This window comes from Taudactylus pleione, unplaced genomic scaffold, assembly GCF_031769625.1.
Source record: "Taudactylus pleione unplaced genomic scaffold, aTauple2 ptg000172l, whole genome shotgun sequence".
In the NCBI taxonomy this organism is placed as follows: Eukaryota; Metazoa; Chordata; class Amphibia; order Anura; family Myobatrachidae; genus Taudactylus; species Taudactylus pleione.
The window spans coordinates 9794666-9815877 of record NW_028284574.1 but is presented as its reverse complement, the minus strand read 5'-3'; the positions used below and the strand labels follow the sequence as shown (position 1 = coordinate 9815877).

Here is a 21212-nt window from a genome sequence, read left to right as displayed (position 1 = left end):
TCCCCGCAGCTACTGCTGAGACAATTGTTGCTGGTGCCGGCTGTATGACAGGCAGCCGCATCCTACAGGGAAGCGAGGCTGAGCAGCTCTTCTTTACACAGACCCAGCCCACCGCAGCCGCCTCTGTGTCTTGCCATTCCCCCTGGCCGGGTCCCCTGCTTCCTCCCCTCACCCCACTGTGCTGTGTTGCACCTGACCTGACTTGTCAAATTGAATGTTTGGCAGGGTCAGGCTGAGCGGCTGTCTGATGCACGTGGCCCCCGCCCCGTGTAGCAGGTCACCCTCATGAGAGGCAGCCTGCGGTCAGCGCCCGCCCGCAGAGCACTGAGCTACGAGCTTCTGCCTCCTCCAGTCTCCACTCAGACAACTTCATGCAGAGCAGTCAGCGTCCGGGTGCTGGAAAACAGCCTTCCGACTAGGGCAGAGTATCTGCTGAGCAAAGCCTGAAGGTGTGGGCGAAGCAGCGCTTGTGGCTCCGCCCACGACACGCCCCAGTATGGAGGCACTCTGATTTCTTGTCATGTGCTTCAGTGCTCAGCTCAGCAGCACGGCTGATCTCCTGCACCCTGCTACAGTGAGGTGAGAGAGAAGGGAGGGGAGTCTGTTAAGGGGAGGAGGCGCGGGTATGTATAAGGAGGGGAGATCTGTGTGTGAAGTAGGGGATCTGAGTAAGGGGGGATTTTTTTGTGTGAGGAAAGCTGTGTGTGTGTGAGAGGGGGTGGCTGAGTGAGGAAAGCTGTGTGTGTGAGAGGAGGTGGCTGAGTGAGGAAAGCTGTGTGAGAGGAGGTGGCTGAGTGAGGAAAGCTGTGTGTGAGGGGGTGGCTGAGTGAGGAAAGCTGTGTGTGAGGGGATGGCTGAGTGAGGAAAGCTGTGTGTGTGAGGGGGTGGCTGAGTGAGGAAAGCTGTGTGTGAGGGGGTGGCTGAGTGAGGAAAGCTGTGTGTGAGGGGGTGGCTGAGTGAGGAAAGCTGTGTGTGAGGGGGTGGCTGAGTGAGGAAAGCTGTGTGTGAGGGGGTGGCTGAGTGAGGAAGCTGTGTGTGAGGGGGTGGCTGAGTGAGGAAGCTGTGTGTGAGGGGGTGGCTGAGTGAGGAAGCTGTGTGTGAGGGGGTAGCTGAATAGGGAAGGTGAGCTGAGGGAAGGAGAGAGCTGTGGGTTGGTCTAAGTGAGATCTGTGTATGTGTGAGGGGGAGAGCTTTTTAAGGGGAGATGACCCGAGGGGGGGAGGGGTACCGAGTGAAAGGGGTGCATTCTGTGTTTGAGAGGAGGAGAGCTCAGTGAGGGGAGGAGAGCTATGTGAGGGGGGAGCGCTGTGTGAGAATTTTATATGCTGTATGTATTTAAATATACATTATTTATGGAGCCCTAGGTGGTATTTTCGTGGAGCCCCGTACCGCCCTCACAGCCAATAACAAAGTTGGTGGAGGAGGCAGTCCCCTCCCATCATCACCCCCAGCTACTTCTCTTTTCCACCTGTGAGGTGGGTTCCAAATACTACCCAGGCCCTGACGTCAGCTGGCCCGGTTTGCACAAAGGACAGAACATGGTGGCTGTGTCTCTGCTATTGTTAAGCATAATGTTAAAAAGGGCACTACTGAGTGTCGAGACATGAATAACGGACACTACCTATGTGGTGTAATGTGAATAAGAATGTGCTACAGTTTGGTGTAATTTGAATTGGGCTATGCCCCTTCTTTGTGAGACCACACCCCTTTTTTGCACGCACTGTCCATTTATACCCCCTAGCACCAGCCCTGTATATATATATATTTATATATATATATATATATATATATATATGTGTGTGTGTGTACAGTATGTGTGAGCATATGCATGTGTGTATATGTATATATGTACACACAGACGCTCACACATATACTTCCTCTGTCCGGCTCCAATATATTTATTTAGATTGTATATTCAAAAAAGATGGACGCTCGAAGTTGGTCAATGTCGATATAATTTACATGATGACATGAAAGGCCTGACAAGATGGATCTCTGTGGTGAGTTTTTGCATTGCAGTGCATGCGCATATGTTAATTTATGCTTTATTGCGTATCCCATCATATACTGAGTCAGACGAACTTAGCTGTCTTTCTGTGAAATAGGGTGTTATAGGGCAGGAACTAAGCAGTGATAATGCACGTAACCTCACTGATATATGGGAGTGTTAGAATGTTGTGGGCGTGTATCCGGTGCAAGTGCAGATACTAATTATGACAGTTGCAGAGGTTGGCATAAAACCAACGGGCACTATGGCCCTGATTCAGAACCGGACGCTCTGACCAGAGCGCTCGCTCTGAATCAGGGCCCACCTCCATTAATATGGAGCATCCTCCTGGACGCTCGTATAGCTGTGGGTCACCACCCACAGCATATACGAGCGACCATCGCGACCATCGAAACTGCGAGCAAAAGCCTGCGGTTGGGTTTTTCAACCGCAAGGCCAGGAGTGATTTTGGCTCTATCAGAGCCAAAATCACTCCCACTGACATCACTCCCACTGACATCACTGAAGCCGGCCCCACTGACACTAGTGATGTCAGTGGGGCCGGCTTCAGATGGTAGGTGTTCCCTTGGGAACGCCTCCGTCTGGCAGTCACCATCGACAGCACGCCCCCTTTGATGAGACACTCCGAGCGAAGGAAAGTCCTTTGCTCGTAGGGTCTCGCGCATGCGCACGACGGAGCTCCCTCCGTCGTGCGCATGCGCAGTGGGGACCATCAACCCACTTGCGAGCGGACAGCCGCTCGCGAGTGGGTCTGAATGAGGGCCTATTTGTTTCCTCTTGTAGATGCACGAACCACCAAATTAGTGCTACAGATTGTTTACTTGTAAAGTGGATGTACAGCCAATTAGAAATTTGCCTATATGCATGTCTCAAAAAAAAAAAAAATATTATATATATATATATATATATATATATATATATATATTTATGATGGTGGGCTATTTAATATACAATACTAACATTCCAGCTGATACAATGCTAACATGGAAGGGTACAAGAGACTGACACAGAGGGGGCGATTCAATTGCTTTTTAATTTCTGCTCACCCCTTACTGAAGAGGCGATCAGAAATGTGTCAGAAATCCTGGTTTTGGGCGCCCAAATGGTACAGTAGCTTGGGTGCTCTAACCTTGACTAGAAGGTTCAGCCATCTTGATGACCTGGTCATGTCTAAAACCCTGGTAAGTTAACCCAGTTGTCCTGGACCATTGTCATTGCAGCAATTTTTTAGTTTTTTTAAAAAAGGTAAGAGCTAAAGTGATTAACGTATTATTACTGCAGTGTCTAGGAATCTGGGATAAAAACTGATAGAAATATGGCAGTAATCAATTAACAATTTTAGATTTTTTTTCTTTTTTATTAATTTAAACTATTCTAGCACTCAAGTAAAGGCAGACAATACAGTTCATACCTTTCACAAAAATACATTTTGTTATCGCTCCACTATAAAGTAAACTGTCTGAAGGTAGGCACTGTCTATGCCCTCAATGGAACTAGCCACACCACCTATTCTGACTCCACACAAACAGCACTGGTCATGCCTTCACATCACACTAGTCACACTGCCGCAGCGGCACACAATAGGCCCTTTATACATTTCAGCTGCAGGCCCACATGGACCTTATTCTGGCACTGCACATACTTATTACTTTTGGATATTTCACCATCACTATATATTTATTGTTGTGTGTATTGGAAGTGAGGAACACTACGGTTCACCTACTTTAGGGAATTAAATTTCCCATCAATATTATAAATATATTTTGATTTTGAATAATGATTTAAATTTAACCTTATATTACTTCATATACATATACAAGTATGCCCCCAATTTCTTGCTAAAATCCATCTTTTAGACATACAGACCTTGTCGACATTTTGATTATCAACCTTTTGACCCTGTCAACATTTTGGTGTCTAAGTTTTGACTGTCTAAATTTTGACTAAGAAATGTACCCAAACCAGCAGAAGACATCATGATATAGGGGCCCATTTATTAATGATCGCATTTTGCAATGCGATCAGGGCATGCAGTACCGCCCCTGATCGCATTGCAAAATGCGATCCTATCTGCCGGATGTATTATCCGGGACATGCAGGGAGAAGGGCTCCGAAAAGAGCCCGTCCCTGTGATGTCTCCGGAGGGCAGTCGGGGCTTCTGCACATGAGCGCCGCCCATTGCCGGCGGAGGGATCTGGCAGATTCCTCCGCCGGCTGATATGCGGTAAGTCCCCATAAGCTACAGCGGCTAATGCTATCTTTAGATAGCGTTAGCTGCTGGGGCCAATATCGGGAATGCTTTGCATTCCCGATATTGATACATTTTGCAGCATCGCATCCCCCATAGAAACCTATGGGGGAGGTGGCTGCCGGCGGCAATGGAGGGATTGCAGCAGGTATCGGAGATAGCTGCTGCGGTCCCTCCTTCATACATCCGGGGGATACTTAGTATTTGAGGTAAACCCCCGAAAACAAGTGTTTTACCTCAAATTTACTTTGATAAATGGGCCCCATAGTGAGTTCAGTGCTTACCTTAAGAAGAAAAATAGATATTTTGCATTTAAAAAAGTAAATTTTTTGATTGGCAGCAATAGCGGTCTCAGACAGGGCCGCCATCACTGGAGGACTGCCGGGTATGGAGTCCCGGGCCCGGGCAGAGAGGAGGGCCCGCACAGGGACAGACCTACCAGTTATGCAGCAGGTGCCCCTTGGGAGTAATGGCCTGCAGGTACCCCGGCATGTAGCAGATCCTTATCACTGAGGATCCGCACCGCAGTGCCGGGCATCTGTCAGTGACAGAGATGAAGAACATAGCTTCCTTCCTTTACTTCTTGGTGGCGGTCCCTCCCCCAGACCAGCCACCTGACAATAAGCACAGAGCTGATCAGCATATGCCTGACTGAGCAGTGTGACCAGAACACACCAGTCTGTCCACTCGGACTGCAGTACTCTTGGACAGTTTGACTCCTCCCCCTTGCAACAGATGGCAGTGAAGGCATCTCAGGGCACTGACAGAGGTTAGTTAATTGGGGAGGGGAGGTGAGGACAGGGCCAGTGCTAGGGTGTTTGGCTCCCCCCTGCAAACTATAAATTAGCGCCCTCTCTACCAGCTTTTATAAAGGGATAGTGCGCGCCTTCGATGAGCACCACAAAAAATGTGTGTGGTGTCACAGGGAAGGGGCGTCGTCACACAATCGTACCCCCCTACCTCTGGGAAGGGACTGGAAGGGGGTAGGGAAATGGGACCTCAAGCTGTTTGCTCGTGAGGACATGCCAGGCACAGCAGGCAGAGCGGGGACTCGGGGAGGGGGGCGGAGACTTCCAACCCCGGCAGTGCAGAAACAGATAGGACTCGGAGGAAGTATATCTACAGTGTCAGTGACACATTGGACAGGTCGGGTTGCAGGCAGAGACAGTAACACTGTAAGTGGAGCAGAGAGAGAGGCTCTGCAGAAGGCTGCCTGTCATAGGGGTCTATTTACTAAGCAGTGTTAGGAGACAGAGTGAAAAGTGATAAGAAAGTGATAAGGTGCCAGCCAATCAGCTCCCAACTGTCATTTTTCAAACACAGCCTGCTAGATGACAGGAGCTGATTGGCTGGCACCTTATCACTTTTCACTCTGTCTCCTAACACTGCTTAGTAAACAGACCACATAGTGTGACAGGCGCAGCGGCAGCCGGCAGTTGTAACAGCAGACTGGCTCCTGCATTGCAGGATCTGCTGAGCAGGTTGCGCCGGCCCTGGGTGACGTGCACAATTGAGAGACGGGGGGTGGGGTACTGACACAGAGGTGATTGTCTCGGGGGGGGCACTGACAGACAGAGGGGAATGTGTGTGTGGGGGAGTCACTGACAGAAGGGAATGTGTGTGGGCAGCACTGACAAAAGGAGGGGAATGTGTATGAGGGGGTCACTGACAGACAGAGGGGAAAGTGTGGGGTGGCACTGACAGACAGATGGGGAGTGTGTGTGTCTGGGGGGGGGCACTGACAGACAGATGGGGAATGTGTGTGGGGGGGAGACAGGGGGAGTCGCTGACAGAAGGGAATGTGTATGTGTTGGGGTCACTGACAGACAGGGGGATGTGTGTGTGGGGGGATCACTGAAAGACAGAGGGGAGTGTGTGAGGGGGCACTGACAGACAGAGGGGAGTGTGTGTGTGTGTGTGTGGGGGGGCACTGACAGACAGATGGGGAATGTGTGTGGGGGGGAGTCACTGACAGAAGGGAATGTGTATGTGTGGGGGGCACTGACAGACAGGGGGATGTGTGTGTGGGGGGATCACTGACAGACAGAGGGGAGTGTGTGTGTAAGGGAGGTCACTGACAGACAGGAGAGTGTGTGTGTGTGTGGGGGGGGCGCTGAGAGAGGGGAATGTAGGAGGGATCACTGGGAGAAAGAGGGGAATGTGGAGGGGATCCTTGAAAGAGAGGAAAGTATGGGGCTGTCATTGAGACAGGAGGAAATGCGGGGCGATCTCTGAGAGAGGGAAATGGGATCGCTGAGAGAGTGAAATAAACTTTTTATATTTTTTTATTGAGGCAAGGCATGCATTACGCCATTACATCATGCATGCTGCACCACTGACAGAGGATCCGGCTGCAGCGAGAAGAGGAACGGCCAGAAGATACAGGAGAAGGTAAATGTCTGTGGGCTGTAAGGGGCAGAATAGAGACAGAAGGGTGCTGGCTAGCACTGCGGGCTGAAGTTACAGAAACACTGGAAGAGGGGGGCTGCCTATTTTATGGGTCCCGGGCCCCAGAATTTCTGATGGCAGCCCTGGTCTCAGGGCCTGATTCAGCAGATTCCCTATGTTCAGGAATCTGCGTAGACGCATGACCCGTTCTGCAGAATGGGTCTGCGAGGCCGCACGTAAACTGATAGCAGACTATCAGTCTGCTGCTGTTTGTGGATGGGAAGGGGGCAGCAATGCCCTCCGGTCCCCGAAACGGAGGCGTGTCGCTGCTGTTAGGGGGGAGGGAAGAAGCCAGGATCTCAGTCGGCTGACGGCCATTTCCTGGCTTCATCTCAGCTGCGGTTGCCGGCTGCGTGACCCCATGGGTCAGTTTAGCCGGCCGATGTCCCGCAAAGTATCCGATCCTGCGTTGGACAATGCAGCTTGGATACGTAATGCAGCAGGACAGACGGAATTGCAAAGCTGCTTCCGTCTGAAGCGGAATCATGCCCTCAGTCTACCAGGGACCAATTCCAAAAACCAAGATTTCAAGACTCTGTGTCTGTGGGGTCAGTCCAATTAGGTACGAGTTCCTCCCTCCCATGAGTAAGTATGGCTGTATGGTGCACTTCCCAAACCTCTGGACTGGCACATTTATGTTTGCAGAGACCAAAAATATGTGAGTCCAGGGTGAGATCAGGCCACAAAGGGGGACGAATTGCTGTGCTGTTGCCCTTTCGCACCTAATTGGATTGAAACCTGTCACTCGATGTCAGAGTTAGTCTATGAAAAATGGTGGCTAAGTCAGGGACTAAAAAGGGAACTTTGAGTTGGGGTGAAAAAGGCGCTAATAACGGCTCCTCCTGCATGTGATTTTGTATTCTAATTGGCTGGCTTTGTGGCACCACCAACCTTGAATGACAAGGTCTAATTAATACATAGCAGAATGGGTGAAAAATTATAGACAATGACTATCATCTCATCATAAACAAAAGTATTATAGCTTAAAGATGATCAGCATATTGTGAACATTTGGTAGTTTGGACAGGAAACATGGATATAGCACAATTCAAGATGCGAACAGGGACGTGGAGCAGTTTTAGAAGGGACCTTGGACATCAAGTATGAATAATATTGCGCAGTTTTAGACATGAATGCGGACATTAGACATTCGCCTCTAACACTTTTAGACAGGTAGACATACTTTAAACAGCGGTGGTTGATTGAAATACTGAAAGTACACGGGGAGTCCTGTTTTTTCACAGTGTACATCTAGTTAATATAAACATGCACTTAAAAGTACTGTAATAAATATATCTGACAGCTTCCTAAGTGCTGTAAGGATGCTGACGCACATGTGCAGACAGTCAGATGGCATCTGGATAGCTCAGAAGTGGAGAAGTGGCTCGTAGCAGACAATCAGCATGTAACTGACAGTAATCTATCAAAATATTTTAGGCAACTTCTCCACATTATCTCTATCAAAGACTGTACTACCTAACTCATTACATAACTCCAGTAATAGTTGTCAACCTCCTGAGTGTAGATAGTTAAATACTGTAACACCTAAATTATGACAGTCAACAGTAAAATAACACCTGTCGATATTAATAGCTGTTGACCTTCTGACTGTAGACATTGACGTCTGGTTGACTACCTAACTATGTATAAATGTTCAATGTAGACTTTTACAGTTTTGACAATGCGTATCCACCCCCTTTTTACCACTAAAGGGTCACCAGGTTACTAACTCCTTTGTTACTCCTAATGTACCCACCCTTAGCATTCCTCTAAGTGGTGTACATCCCCATTGTCAGTGCCTCCACCCAAGTTAATTATTTGAAATGTCAAAAGGGCTCACCTGGGAGAACCCAGTGATAGAATATATAGTGTGGTGAATAGATAATGCGTAATCACAATACAATACTGTATCATTTCACTTCACATTTACCATCAATGTCTTTTCCTTCCACGGATTCCGCAGTAATGGAACTCCCACTGTAATCACTCCGGGTAAGTAAACACAGAGTAGTTAAAAAACATTAAAGTTACTTTTATAAGGAATATAAGTAAAGGATCTTCACTTGTACTTTGCATATAAACTGCTGTTAATATACAGAGGATAAACACAACTCTATGTATTACATCAATACAATGCTTGATATACAAAACCCTTAAACTTAAACAATGTTATAACATTAGTTAGGAGACTATATTTATAAATAGTTCCAATCCAGAGTTTATAATCCCAGTTCAGTTTCTGAAGTGTAGATATTGTCTTTGTTAATTATCCTTATGGGGTTTTTCCTCTAGCAAGCCTTCACTTTTCCTTGGTCGTATTATAGATTTTGTCATGCCATAAATTAGTATAACTGGACTCCCCTCCACAATATAGGTAAGTCCATATAATGTGCTTATGCTGGTACCTTGGTAAGTATATAAGCCTTGTAATATCAACAAATATAGTCCTGTGGGGTTATTCCATCACAGTCACAATGAACATAACTATTCATACTCCAAAATAATTATATTTATACAGCAGTCCTGCCAATGCAAAAACCCGAGTTTGGTGCTGTGTGCTGTGGATTATAAATTTAACTGGCACTATTGTAGATAGTAGATGCATACACCAACTCCCCCTGACATATCTGCCTCAGGCTGCGAATTCTTCCTGTATTCCCTGAGGGAATAGCTTTTTTTTCTCTAAGTCCCAGTCTGTTATAGATATTGAGTTATCTATCCCTTTTGGTCCCTCCTCTTTGTTGCCTCAGCTTGCTAGTAAGTCGGTTATATGATTGGGCAGAAATTAATCCTTTGAGTAATGTTTGAAGGGCAGCTGGTGATTATTGTGAGTGTGGTGCTTGTATTTGTACTCACAGCCGTGCGGTATAAAGATCCAGCCTCCTGAATTTAGGCTGATTTGCCTGCCCAGGACCTGCCTCTCAGACCTCCATCACAGGGGAACTCCCGACAGCCACCTGTAGCTGGCTCCTGCTCCATGACGCCGGCAGTCCCATTGCGACCATTGGCCTGCTGTCTGAGCCAGCCTCCTCTCACCAAGGAACGCCCCGATCGGTGCGGGTCCACCTCCCATGATGCCGCCTCTCTGGCATCATCGGCAAGACAGGGTGGGTGCCGCTGTCCCACCTTCTTTCCCAGCTCTGGCTGGGCTCCCTCTCCGGCTCTGCCCCCCTGCGCCCGGCAGCATATCGCTGCTCACTGGCTGCCCGGGTCACAGGAGGGCAGGCACTGGAGGGAGGGATCAGGAGACAGATGATGCTAACAGCTGTTATATATCCTCCCTCTCACCGGATCCTCTTTTCCTGTCAGGGACCAATTCACTCCCACCTATATTACTCCGCCCCCTTCTGCAACTATCACCAATGTCTGTGAAATGTATATCTGCAGCATGAAGCACTAAAGTCCACTGGCATCATAGATATCTAACATGTGCAGGGTACATACATTTCCACATATTTACTTATATTTACATCACATCACATATATCCCTACAAAAAGTTACAACTTCTGGAAGTCATGAGATGTTATCTTTAAAGAAACAATAAAAATTTAAGAAAAGCTTGAAGTTCATATGCAGAGTGAGTGTGTGTCACTGGACATACCAGCAGTTGGGGATGTCTGAGTCAGAAACTATCAGTGGGGAAGTTCAACCATAGAAATGGTCTTCCTACTTATCTCCATATAGAGATCTACTGTATGTTTACCTGCAGTTAGAAATGCTCTTCCAGCAAGCCTGCACCGCTACCCACTAGCATCATTGACCAGCTGTTGAGCTGTGTGTAACCCTACTCTGCTCAACTCCGTGAATACAGTGAATACAACTGTACCAGTTCTATATTCAATAAACCATCATCACTTGTTAAGTAACTTGGCTGCTCACAGTTTGAGTCATCCGCTGGTGTCATCCGCTGGTGTGTGCCTAGCTACTCTGCAACATCAACACCTTTACACACACATCATTTCCAACACATACTAGAGAGAAGCAGACTGTTCGTAGGAGCAGACTGTGCCATGTTCCCAGTGATTTCTCTACTGAGCATGCGCAGAACTTCGTGCACAGCCTGTCTTCATTAAGAGCCCCATTTGACAAGGATCCTTATTACCAGTGGCATATTTTGTTTAGTATCACAGTGATACTACCGTATATGCATATGGCATTTAACATTATTTATCCCTCCTACGAGGTCCAGTGACATCCCCCTCCACAGCCGCATTCTCCACTCTGTTGCTGGCAGCCTATTGCTGTTGTGTCATATGCATGTGTGATGGCCAGTCTGCACATGTGCATGATACTTTCACTCGGTGGGAACTCTGCAATACCTGGAAGGCTTCTCTAAAGCCAGAAAGGCTGTTGCTGGGTACCCTTTGCCTACAATGTTAAATGGGGCTCAAAGTACTCACACACTTGTTTTAGGGGAATCGGAATGATATATCGGCGGACGGGATGCCAGCGGTCAGAAGGCCGACAGTGGCATGCCGATGGTGAAGAGCCCAACAGGGGCCAGTAAGTAACCTAACCCTCCCCCTCTTCCCCCCTAATCCTCCCCCAGTGGTGCCTAACCTCCCCCGGGTGGTACCTAACCCTAACCCCCCTCCCCCAGTGGTGCCTACACCTAACACCTCCTTTCCACACCCTACACCTAACACCTCCTTTCTGCACCCTAAACCTAACCCTCCCCGGTTGGTGCATAACCCACCACGGCAGGTCCCTAAACCTAACCCCCCATCCCCGGCCTAACCCTAAGCCTAACCCGCATACTTATCTTCGGGATGCTGGCGGTCAGGATGCCAGCTTCGGCATTCTGACGGACGTTGGGATTCCTGCGTCTGTATCCTGTCATCCAGCATCCCGTCTACTAGCATCTTCACTGGATTCCGTTTTAGGTACTCCCTATACATTGACACCAAGAAAATAGCCTACATTCATCTAATGGTAGAGCTTGCCCTGCTGGCTTAGCCGCACCTCTCCAACTCTTATTTTGGGGTTCTATTTATCAAACTAATTCTGTTCTTAGGTATAATTAAGTTTCAAAGCTGTAAAGCAGGAGATATTGGATAAATCTCTTGCTTTTCTGCAGCAGCCTATCGTTTTTTATGGCGACAGCTATTTAACACGTTCTGAAAAGCTTAGTTTTTTTTTTAAATCATATGTAGAGAGAAATCACAGATATCAGGGTTAGTGCAAATTGATATATTACTACTGTCCACCTGTGTGTGATGCAGTGAACAGGTAGGTGAGTGCATGTACCTTAATGCCCCTGATATGGAAAAGATAAGTATAGTGAAGCTGCTGTTAGAAACACAATGGGGGTGTCCTGTTAGCATATAGCCATTGCCATATGACCTCATGTTTGCAAATTGAACATTTCCTGGTGAACTGCCAGTAATGTAAAGACACCTAATAATTTCATAGGAGTGTAACATTTGCTGGTTCTTTGGATATTTAACATATAACTATCTTTGCGGGTGCAGAATCTAACCCCCTTGTAAGGCCGGCTACACACTTGCACCATATGGCCAAATCAGAACGACAAATCGGGCATACACACTACACTGCTCCCGCGGTCGCATGTCATATCGTGTGATTGGCCGTGCTGCACAAGTAATCGTTCCGTCATTCATTAAATAATGTAGCGTATAGCGGCAATCACTTGATGTCCAGGGTGAAGGCAAATCGCCCTGAACATCGGCAAGATTGCTGGTCATTCAGGTGTGTACCCGGCCTTAGTTTCAATACCCCTAGACAAGATGTGGGCAATAACCGGCCCCCCAGCTGTTGTAGAACTACACATCTCAGCATGCCCTAGTTTTGCTATTTGGCCATGCTAAAACTGTTGCAAGGAATGCTGGAATTTGTAGTTCAACAGCTGGAGGGCCGCTTATTGCTCACCCCTGCCCCAGACAGTGCTGTGGTTCCTAGATTACCTACATGGTAAATGAAGGAGTGATGTTTCCAAAAAATTACTGTACAATGATTGTTTCTATACAACAGATTTGATTTGTTTTCCCAAAATGAAATTTTTTTTTGAGTTTATTCCCTTAAGAAATCTTTGAAGATTTACTATTTACTGTTGAGCTAGCTGACTGACAAATACAACTGCATCACATTAATTTAGTCCTGCATGACTATGAAAGTGAATATATTACCATTAAATAGCTCTTTAAAACAAGCCTTGATATTAAAACTAAAGCAGCTAGTTTAGCATATTAATGCTATATAGCCTCACTTTACTTTATTGAACAAGTAAAAAACTTTGTGAATGCTAATCATGGTACCTTATTAACATACAATCAGGAGCATCCAAATAAAAGATTAAAAGGGTCAAAGTTCCAGGGTCAATGCTGCATGCTATGTAATGGATCTCTTGTTTTGAAAACATAAGAACAAAAGTAAAATTGATGACAGAGATTAAGTGGGGCAACAATCTGCTTTAAATTTAAATTGGTGTCACATTTACATTTTACAAGCAGTGGATTTCTGGTGCTTACAAAAATGTAAGGAATACTTTTGTTAGCGTTTTATTTTGGTCTGGTAAGGAAAACACTGGTATAGGGCAAAGCAGAGAGTGGCTTTAACAAAAAATCTTTACATATACTGTATATAAATATATACAGTATATGTAAAGGTGAAGATGCCGAAGCCCTGGCATGTTGGCACCCGCCATGCGAAGATGCCGGAAGTCCTAGTGGGCAGAAGCCACGAAAAAGAGTTGACACAGGCTGCCACCCACTAGGCAAAGATGCCGAAGCCCTGGTGTTTTAGCGCCTAACAGGCAAAGACACCAGAAGTCCTAGTTGGCGGTGGCCACATAAAAGAGCTGACACAGGCTGTTACCCACTAGGTGAAGACACCATAGCGCTGGCAGGTCGGCGCCTGCCAGGTGAAAATGCCATAAGTCCTAGTGGGCGCAGCCACAAAAAAGAGCTGACACAGGCGTATTGGAGCCCACTAGGTGAATACACCGTATGCTCTGGCGGGTTGGCATCTGCCACGCGAAGACACCAGAAGTCCTAGTGGGCAGCAGCAACATAAAAGAGCTGGCAGGCTGCTGCCCACTAGGCAAAGATGCCCAAGCCCTGGCGGGTTGGCGCCCACCAGGCGAAGACGCGGGAAGTCCTAGTGGGTGGCAGACACGAAAAAGCTGACACAGGCTGCCGCCCACTAGGCGACGATGCTGAAGCCCTGGCGGGTTGGAGCCCACAAGGCGTAGACGCCGAAGCCCTGTCGGGTTGGTGCCCGCCAGGCGAAGGCGCCGGAAGTCCTAGTGGGTGGCAGACGCGAAAAAGAGCTGACACAGGCTGCCACCTACTAGGCGAAGAAGCTGAAGCCCTGGTGGGTTGGCGCCCACCAGGGGTAGATGCCGAAGCCCTGTCGGGTTGGCGCCCACCAAGCGAAGACAACAAAGCCCTGGCGGGTTGGTGCCCGCCAGGTGAATACGCCAGAAGTCCTAGTGGGTGGTGGCCATGCAAAAGAGCTGACACAGGCTGCCGCCCACTAGGCGAAGATGATGAAGCCTGGCAGGTTGGTGCCCTCCAGGCGAAGACGCCGAAGCCCTGGAGGGTTGGTGCCCGCCAGGTGAAGACGCCGATTCCTGGGGTGGCGGCGGCCATGAAAATTAGCTTAAAGGCCGCCCCCCAGGTGAAGGTGCAGATAAAATTTAAAAAACTAAAAAATCGGTGTCAGTTTATTTTAATATATTTAAATGAGCACACAATTCTGTGAATTAGCAGCTCTCATTTTGAGTGTGACAGCAGTCTCACTCTGTGAGAATGCTGAATCTGCAGTTAACCACGTGGCGTCATGGCATACCATATCTGTATTACGCAAGGAACACTTCCATTAAGGCGTTAGCCCTTAAAAAGTGGGAGGCACATATAGAAACCGTTGTAATTCCTACACCGTTCACCTGATTTGGATGTAATTACCCTCAAATTAAATCTGAAAGTCTGCAGTTAAAGCACATCATGTTTGTTTCATTTCAAAGCCATTGTGGTGGTGAATAGAGACCAAAATATGAAAATTCTGTCAATGCCCCAATATTTCTGCACCTGACTGTGTGTGTGTGTATATATATATATATATATATATATATACATACATACATACATACATACATACATACATACATACATATTTATTTACACACACGCTGCATTTGGAACAATAGCCATATACTTGATTTGACTTACCACACAATCTTTTGGTGCAGTCTCACTCGGATAAATTTACTAAAGTGAGTGTTTTAGAGGTGAGTTTTAGAAGAGATGTTGCCCATAGCAACTAATCAGAATCTAGCTATTATCTTCTAGAAGGTGCTAGTTAAATGTTAAGAAGAATCTAATTGGTTGCTATTGGCATCATCTCTTCTAAAACTAACTTCTAAAAACTCTCACTTTACTAAATTTACCCCCCAGAGTCATTCTGTCTCATGGGTGGGTGTCTGTAGAGGGAGAGTGGTGGTGCTACAGGCGTGCAGTTTGATGCTCGATGGTGCCTTACTGTTACTGTGCCTGGTGAGTGTCTGTTACTCCTGCTCCCTGCTCGGCTACAGTGCTCCTCTTTGGGTTTACTGGGCTGAGAAGGGCGGTAACACCGGAGCCCGGCTCAGCATTGTGCGCAATGATATCGCACATCACTGTCATTCTTATAATACGCCATACCAGAATGGACCGTACCAATTGACAGGGGTAAATGGAGGGTGTTGGGGTGGCTTAACAATTTTGTTTTGCCTACTTGCGCTGCACCATTTAGTTCATAAATAACTATTAGGCGCCATAGCCCCATTTTGTGCCCCTGAACCTCGGAGCCCCTCTGAATCTCTGGGCCTGGGATGGGTGTACCCTTTGTACCCCCTGTCATTGGGTCTGGATTTCAGCAACTTATTTATCTGTTTGAAGCAGCTATCTATTGGATTGTTGTTTTTAGAGTGTTCAGTACCAGTGGCAGATTTTACCTAGGGGCTACAGGGCTTACATAAAATATGATTATGATACGCAGTAAGGTATGGCTAAGTAGCCAATTCTATTATGTATAGAGTATTAGGGGGACTGTAAGGCATACTTGCCAACTCTCCATGAATGGGAGACTCCCTGAAATAGTGATGATCTCCCTGACTCCCTGAAGAGTCCAAGAATCTCCCAGAGGCTGGGCTGGTGCACAGCACATGCGCAAGCCACGAGGGCTACTGGAAGGGATTCAATTGGAATGCAGTGGAGAGAAGCCCATAGGCTTCTATTAGGCAACGAGAAGGAGTTGCCTATGGGGTACAATCTCCAGAAGATGTAGCTTTCAGGAGTTTGATGCATATGGGAAAAGGGGTCAAACCTCTGAAAACAGCAGTTTTCAGAGTTTTGACTGCATTGTGAGCTTGATGCATCCTGCCACATGTTTTATTACAATTCTGCTTATAAAGATAACACACTCTGCAGTATTTTATCATAATTTTATGAGAATTCAGTGGAGTCCTACGTGTGTATAAAGGACCTCATTCGCAAAATGCGAGCACTCTCTCTGAATGAGGGCGGACGCTTCTCTGTAAAGAGCCGGCCTCCTGGCCGCTCACTAAGCTGTGGGTGACCACCCACAGCTTTAGCGAGCGGCCAGGTTGATGGTCTCGATGGTCAAGACCATCGCGACCATCGGAGCTTGCGACGAGACCCTTGTGGTAGGGTCTCATCTGCCACAAGCCCCAGTGAGCTTTCAGCTCTAATAGAGCCGGAAGCTCACCACTGACATCACAAGTGATGTCAGTAGGGCCACCCCCAAACGGCAGGCGTTCCTTCGGGAATGCCTGTGTTTGGCCAGCCACCCCCACACCACGCCTACAAAATGGTGCGAGCTGTCGATCACCATCGACAGCCACCCCTTTTGCAGTGAGCCCTGGAGCGAGAGAATTTCTCTCGCTCCGGGGCTTGCGCACGCACAGTGCGGCCACTGCGCATGCGCAGGGCCTCAACATCGAACCGCTTGCGAGCGCTCAGCGCTTTCGAACGGGTCTGAATGAGGCCCAAAGTTTGATAAATATTAGCTGACCAGCTATATCTAACTGCGCATCATAATCATATTTTATGTAAGCATAACTCTTAAGATGTTGGCATATACCCTGAAAATTAGAGACTCTTTTTCTCCATATACCCACTGGAGTTCCATTAATTCTGTTGTTACAATTATTAGCAGATGCCTATAAGTTGGTAGGTGCGTAGCAGATGTGAACAAGAAGGTTAGTTCACACATTGATTCCAAACCAGAGTAGGCTTTATTGAAGATAATAGGATATAGGTGATAGAAGAGAAACAGCAGTAAATACGATAAGGCATTAATCTATCTTGGGCTAAGCACTGTGCAGCGGTACAGCACTGTGACGTGACAGGCTAGGGCACATGCAAATCTTTTAATAGAGCCAAGTAAACAAGTATTGCACCTGAAGTCTAATTGGGTTGACCTTTAAGTCTGGTGACAAGTTATGTACAATAGACATGTGATGTTATTGTGGCTGAGCAGTTATGCACAGTCAATAACACAGACGTTATTTTGTTGAGTCAGATGAATTATACTCAGTTAAAAGACAGCTTGTAACTATTTAACTTTGTGTGAACACCTCCCTTGCTTCAAGATGTCTCTTGTTACGAGTTTTAAATATCTCAAACTTTCTCAAAACTTCCTGTAATCAAACATAATAAAAGCTTCAAGCAATAATAACAACAAGCATAATTAATCACCACATTTTCACGAAATGCACTCAGTGCTTGTGATGTAAGGGCCTGATTCAGCAACGATCGCAACTGCAAATCTGCATGCATTCTTGTGATTTGCAACCAAATAGTCTTATGTCAGGTATCTTACCAGTCCACCCTTCAATCAGTGTTTTCCCTTTCGCTGCCCAGTGGGTGCATTGTTCTCTAGAAAAAACAACCGTTTGAACTGCCTTAGCCCAAAATGTATTTTCAAGACCAGCATTATTCAGCATTACACAGGATCTTTTCACTATACTGTAGTACGATTTGCACGCTCACATACACCATTTTGCTCTGGCGTATATGCCATGGTTAGCTGATGCTGCATTCCATACTTTCTCATGAAGTCCAAAAAACCTTTGCTCTGGTACTCTCCTTCATTGTCTGATCATAAAATCTTTAGTTTGTAATCTATTTGAGTTTCTACTAAATATTTGTAGTCTGCAATTTTGTGTATCACTTCACTTTTTGCTCTTAGGAAGTACACATGGGTCATCCTTGTAAAATCGTCTCTTAGTGTCATGAAATACCTGAATCCATTAAACGATTAATGTTCCATAGGACCACATACATCTGATTGCACCAATGACAGTGGTGCCTCAGCTCTAGTTGCTGATTTTGGAAAGGTACATCGGGTTTGCTTACCCTTGATGGAACTGTCACACTCATATCTTAAATATCTCAATCGCCTATGCCACAGTTCCATAATTTGACTACAGTCAGCAGCAGCCATCGCATAACACTGGTCCGTATCTAAGACATAGATTTGCTGGCATATTATTGTCCCTTTCTTTTTATGCACAGTACACTTGCCTTCTACGAAGTTGATTTTGTAGTTTTCTTCTCAAGGATACTGATGGCGATTAAGTTATTTCCAAGGTCTGGTACAAATAATATCCTTTGCTGACATTTTTTACCATGTGTAATAGAATACACATGTTGTTCCACACTTAAGCTTATTGTACCCATGGCTCTTTCAACAACATCATTATGCTGTAACATACATCTTTACACCTAAGCAGATTCAAATTTCAGTATTTAGTTTGTCATAGTCCTTGGTATTAGTAAGACTCAAGTAAAAATATGCCTTTTGTGGTTACCCTGATGGGAAGGGTGCGAAAAGGCCTGCCCACTGATTTTTAGGCCAACTTCTTAGCTGTTCTTTCAACAGTTGTTAAATAGTCTTCAACATTATAACATTTGATCGTCTTTTGCAAAAACATGAACAGCCTGCATGGAGCTGGAGCAAGTTGTGACTTCTGTGGAAGCATTTCCAGACAGTGCTGTCAGATGCTGCATCACCTCTTTTAAGGCTTTGCAGTCTTGTTGCTGCTGTCTCTATTTTTCTTCAGCATCTGTTTGTTGTTGCTTCCGAAGTTTATCAATGGCCAACTGCTGTTGCCTCCAGATCCCATCTTCCAATTGCAGTTGCCACCAGGCCTCCTCAATGGCCAATTGCTAAACCCTGTTAACTTCCTGCTGAGTCTCTGTAGCCCATAGGGGCGCCTTAACAATTACTTCCATCTTATCTCATGGTGTTGGTGGGAAGCAGAATCTGGCTTTCCTAAGCATCTGACAATGACAGCACCAGGTATTTCACAGCATAACAGTCTTTCCGAACCAGCAAAAAATAAAAATTCTTCACATACATTTTTATGGTTGCAGTTTAAGTACAATTCTTAAATTTTCCACCAGAGTGTCATTTCCTGGGGTAAACGGCCGCACTCTGCATGCAGCAGCCTATCAGTATCACACCAGTCCAGGGCCTTGGAACAAGTATCCATTTATTTGTGTAGCAAAATAAACAAAATCATAAAAATAAATCCTAGCCTGTCCAGCTCTTACTATATATAACTATATACAGTATATAAATATATGCATATTTGAGTGTATATATATATATATATATTGTGGTGAGAGGGGTTGTCTCTCACCTGAATTACCCACATTCTGGTGGGATCAGCCCTCTCTAAGGGAGGCTGGAGTGAAACCTGTGCGTTCTGCATTAGCAGTGGAGGTGTAGAATTCCAGGTTTTTACATTTACACAGACCCGGCTGGAATAATCATCGGAACACAGGAAGGGTTTAAAACTCTCACACACCTGTCGCTCCTTGCTCCTGATGCTGGATAAGCTGGCCAGGCCAGGGGGTGGTGGTTAGCATTAGGGTGCCAGGTCCTGGAAGGTCCACAGATATTGTAACTGCTGACTTTTAAGCACAAGGAGTGCTGGGTCATTTACTTTTATGTTAATTCTTTTATTTTCTGTTATGTGCCTTTGTATATCCAGGCCTATGCCCACATATGCTAGGGTGCTGTGTTTGCTGCCATTAAAAAGACACTGCTTCACCGAGTACCTGCCTTTCTGGAGTCCTCATTTCTATACCCCGTGTTACATATATATATATAGAGTGAATAAATAGCGCCTTCAGTGCAAGTGTCCAGTTATCAAAAGAACTTCAATATCTTAAAAGAACTTTGGGCCTGATTCAGACCCACTCGCGAGCGGCTGTCCGCTCGCAAGTGGGTCGATGGTGTGCACTGAGCATACGCACGACGGAGGGAGCTCCGTCGTGCGCATGCGCGAGACGCGACGAGCGAAGGACTTTCCTTAGCTCGTTGTGTCTGATCAAAGGGGGCGTGCTGTCGATGTTGATTGACAGCACGCCCCCTTTGGTGGGCGTGCCGGGGGCGTGCCTCCCAGACGGGGGCGTTCCCAAGGGAACGCCTACCGTCAGAAGCCGGCCCACTGACATCACTAGTGATGTCAGTGGGAGTGATTTTGGCTCTGATAGAGCCAAAATCACTCCGGAGCTTGTGGTCGAAAAACCCGACCACAGGCTTCTGGTCGCACTGGCGATGGTCGCGATGGTCAAGACCATCGCGACCATCATCCTGCACGCTCGTATGTGCTGTGGGTGGTGACCCACAGCTATACGAGCGTCCAGGAGGACGCTCCATTTTTATGGAGGACGGCCCTCATTCAGAGCGAGCGCTCTGCTCAGAGCGTCCGGCTCTGAATGAGGGCCTTTGACTGTAAACAAAATTTTGTTCCTTGAGATTCCTATGCCTCCCTGTTTGTGAATTCAGGGGATCTTCATACTATATTCGTGCAATGTGGAAACATGGAAGCAAAATAAAACAACACAAATAGTGTAAAACTGATATATACGTGCATGTGTTCTCATGCAGGAAAATGTGTATTAAATATCCACTGTGTGGAAATTATAACACCAACTAGTGTAAGCACTCCACTCATGGTTATTATAAGTTCCCAGCACCTATTAGGAAACCAAACAAAATAAAATATGAGCCTCGTATTGCCTCTAATTGTTGAAGATATATATAAAGCCAAGACATCTGCGACTGGTCACATCGATGTATGGGAAATTTTTAGTATCCTGATTTCTCCAGGTTTTTAACAACCGCAGAAATCAATCAAATAAGATTTCCGCTTTATTTCCTCCCCAAAAAAAGTGTTTTGTTTACATTTCTATTCCATTAATCAAGAAATGGACTTTAAGGGAAGGTAATTTCAAAACCATTCTCCCTTTTTCAGCAACAGAATTAGTTGTCACAATGAAGTTTTGAGAATGACACAAGTATTTGTTTTCACTAGAGATGAGCGGTTCGGATTCTGTGGAATCCGAACCGCTCCGAACATTGGGAATCCAATGTTGGGAATCCAATGCTGTTCGGGTGTTTCCCGCCTGACTCGGATCCCCGTTGGAGGATGAGCCGTAGCTCCCTGATGTCGGATTCTCGCAAGAGAATCC

At 46.4% G+C, this 21212-nt stretch overlaps 1 protein-coding gene across 7 annotated transcripts in view; it reads left to right on the top strand.

The window, feature by feature from the left end:
- Positions 1-21212, top strand: part of LOC148521248 (uncharacterized) — a 38956-nt gene that overhangs the window by 293 nt on the left and 17451 nt on the right. The window contains exons 1-3 of one of the 7 annotated variants that reach the window (XM_088475460.1): positions 471-579; positions 1907-2000; positions 6550-6647. The exons of 1 other annotated variant lie outside the window; for it this stretch is intronic. In XM_088475460.1, the coding sequence (XP_088331586.1) occupies positions 521-579; positions 1907-2000; positions 6550-6647 (251 nt within the window). In that variant the 5' untranslated portion in view covers positions 471-520. Of the gene's footprint in view, positions 1-467; positions 580-1906; positions 2001-6549; positions 6648-21212 lie in introns of those variants that run through there. 5 more of the 7 variants (XR_015878856.1, XR_015878851.1, XR_015878854.1 and 2 more) reach the window with 5 other exon arrangements.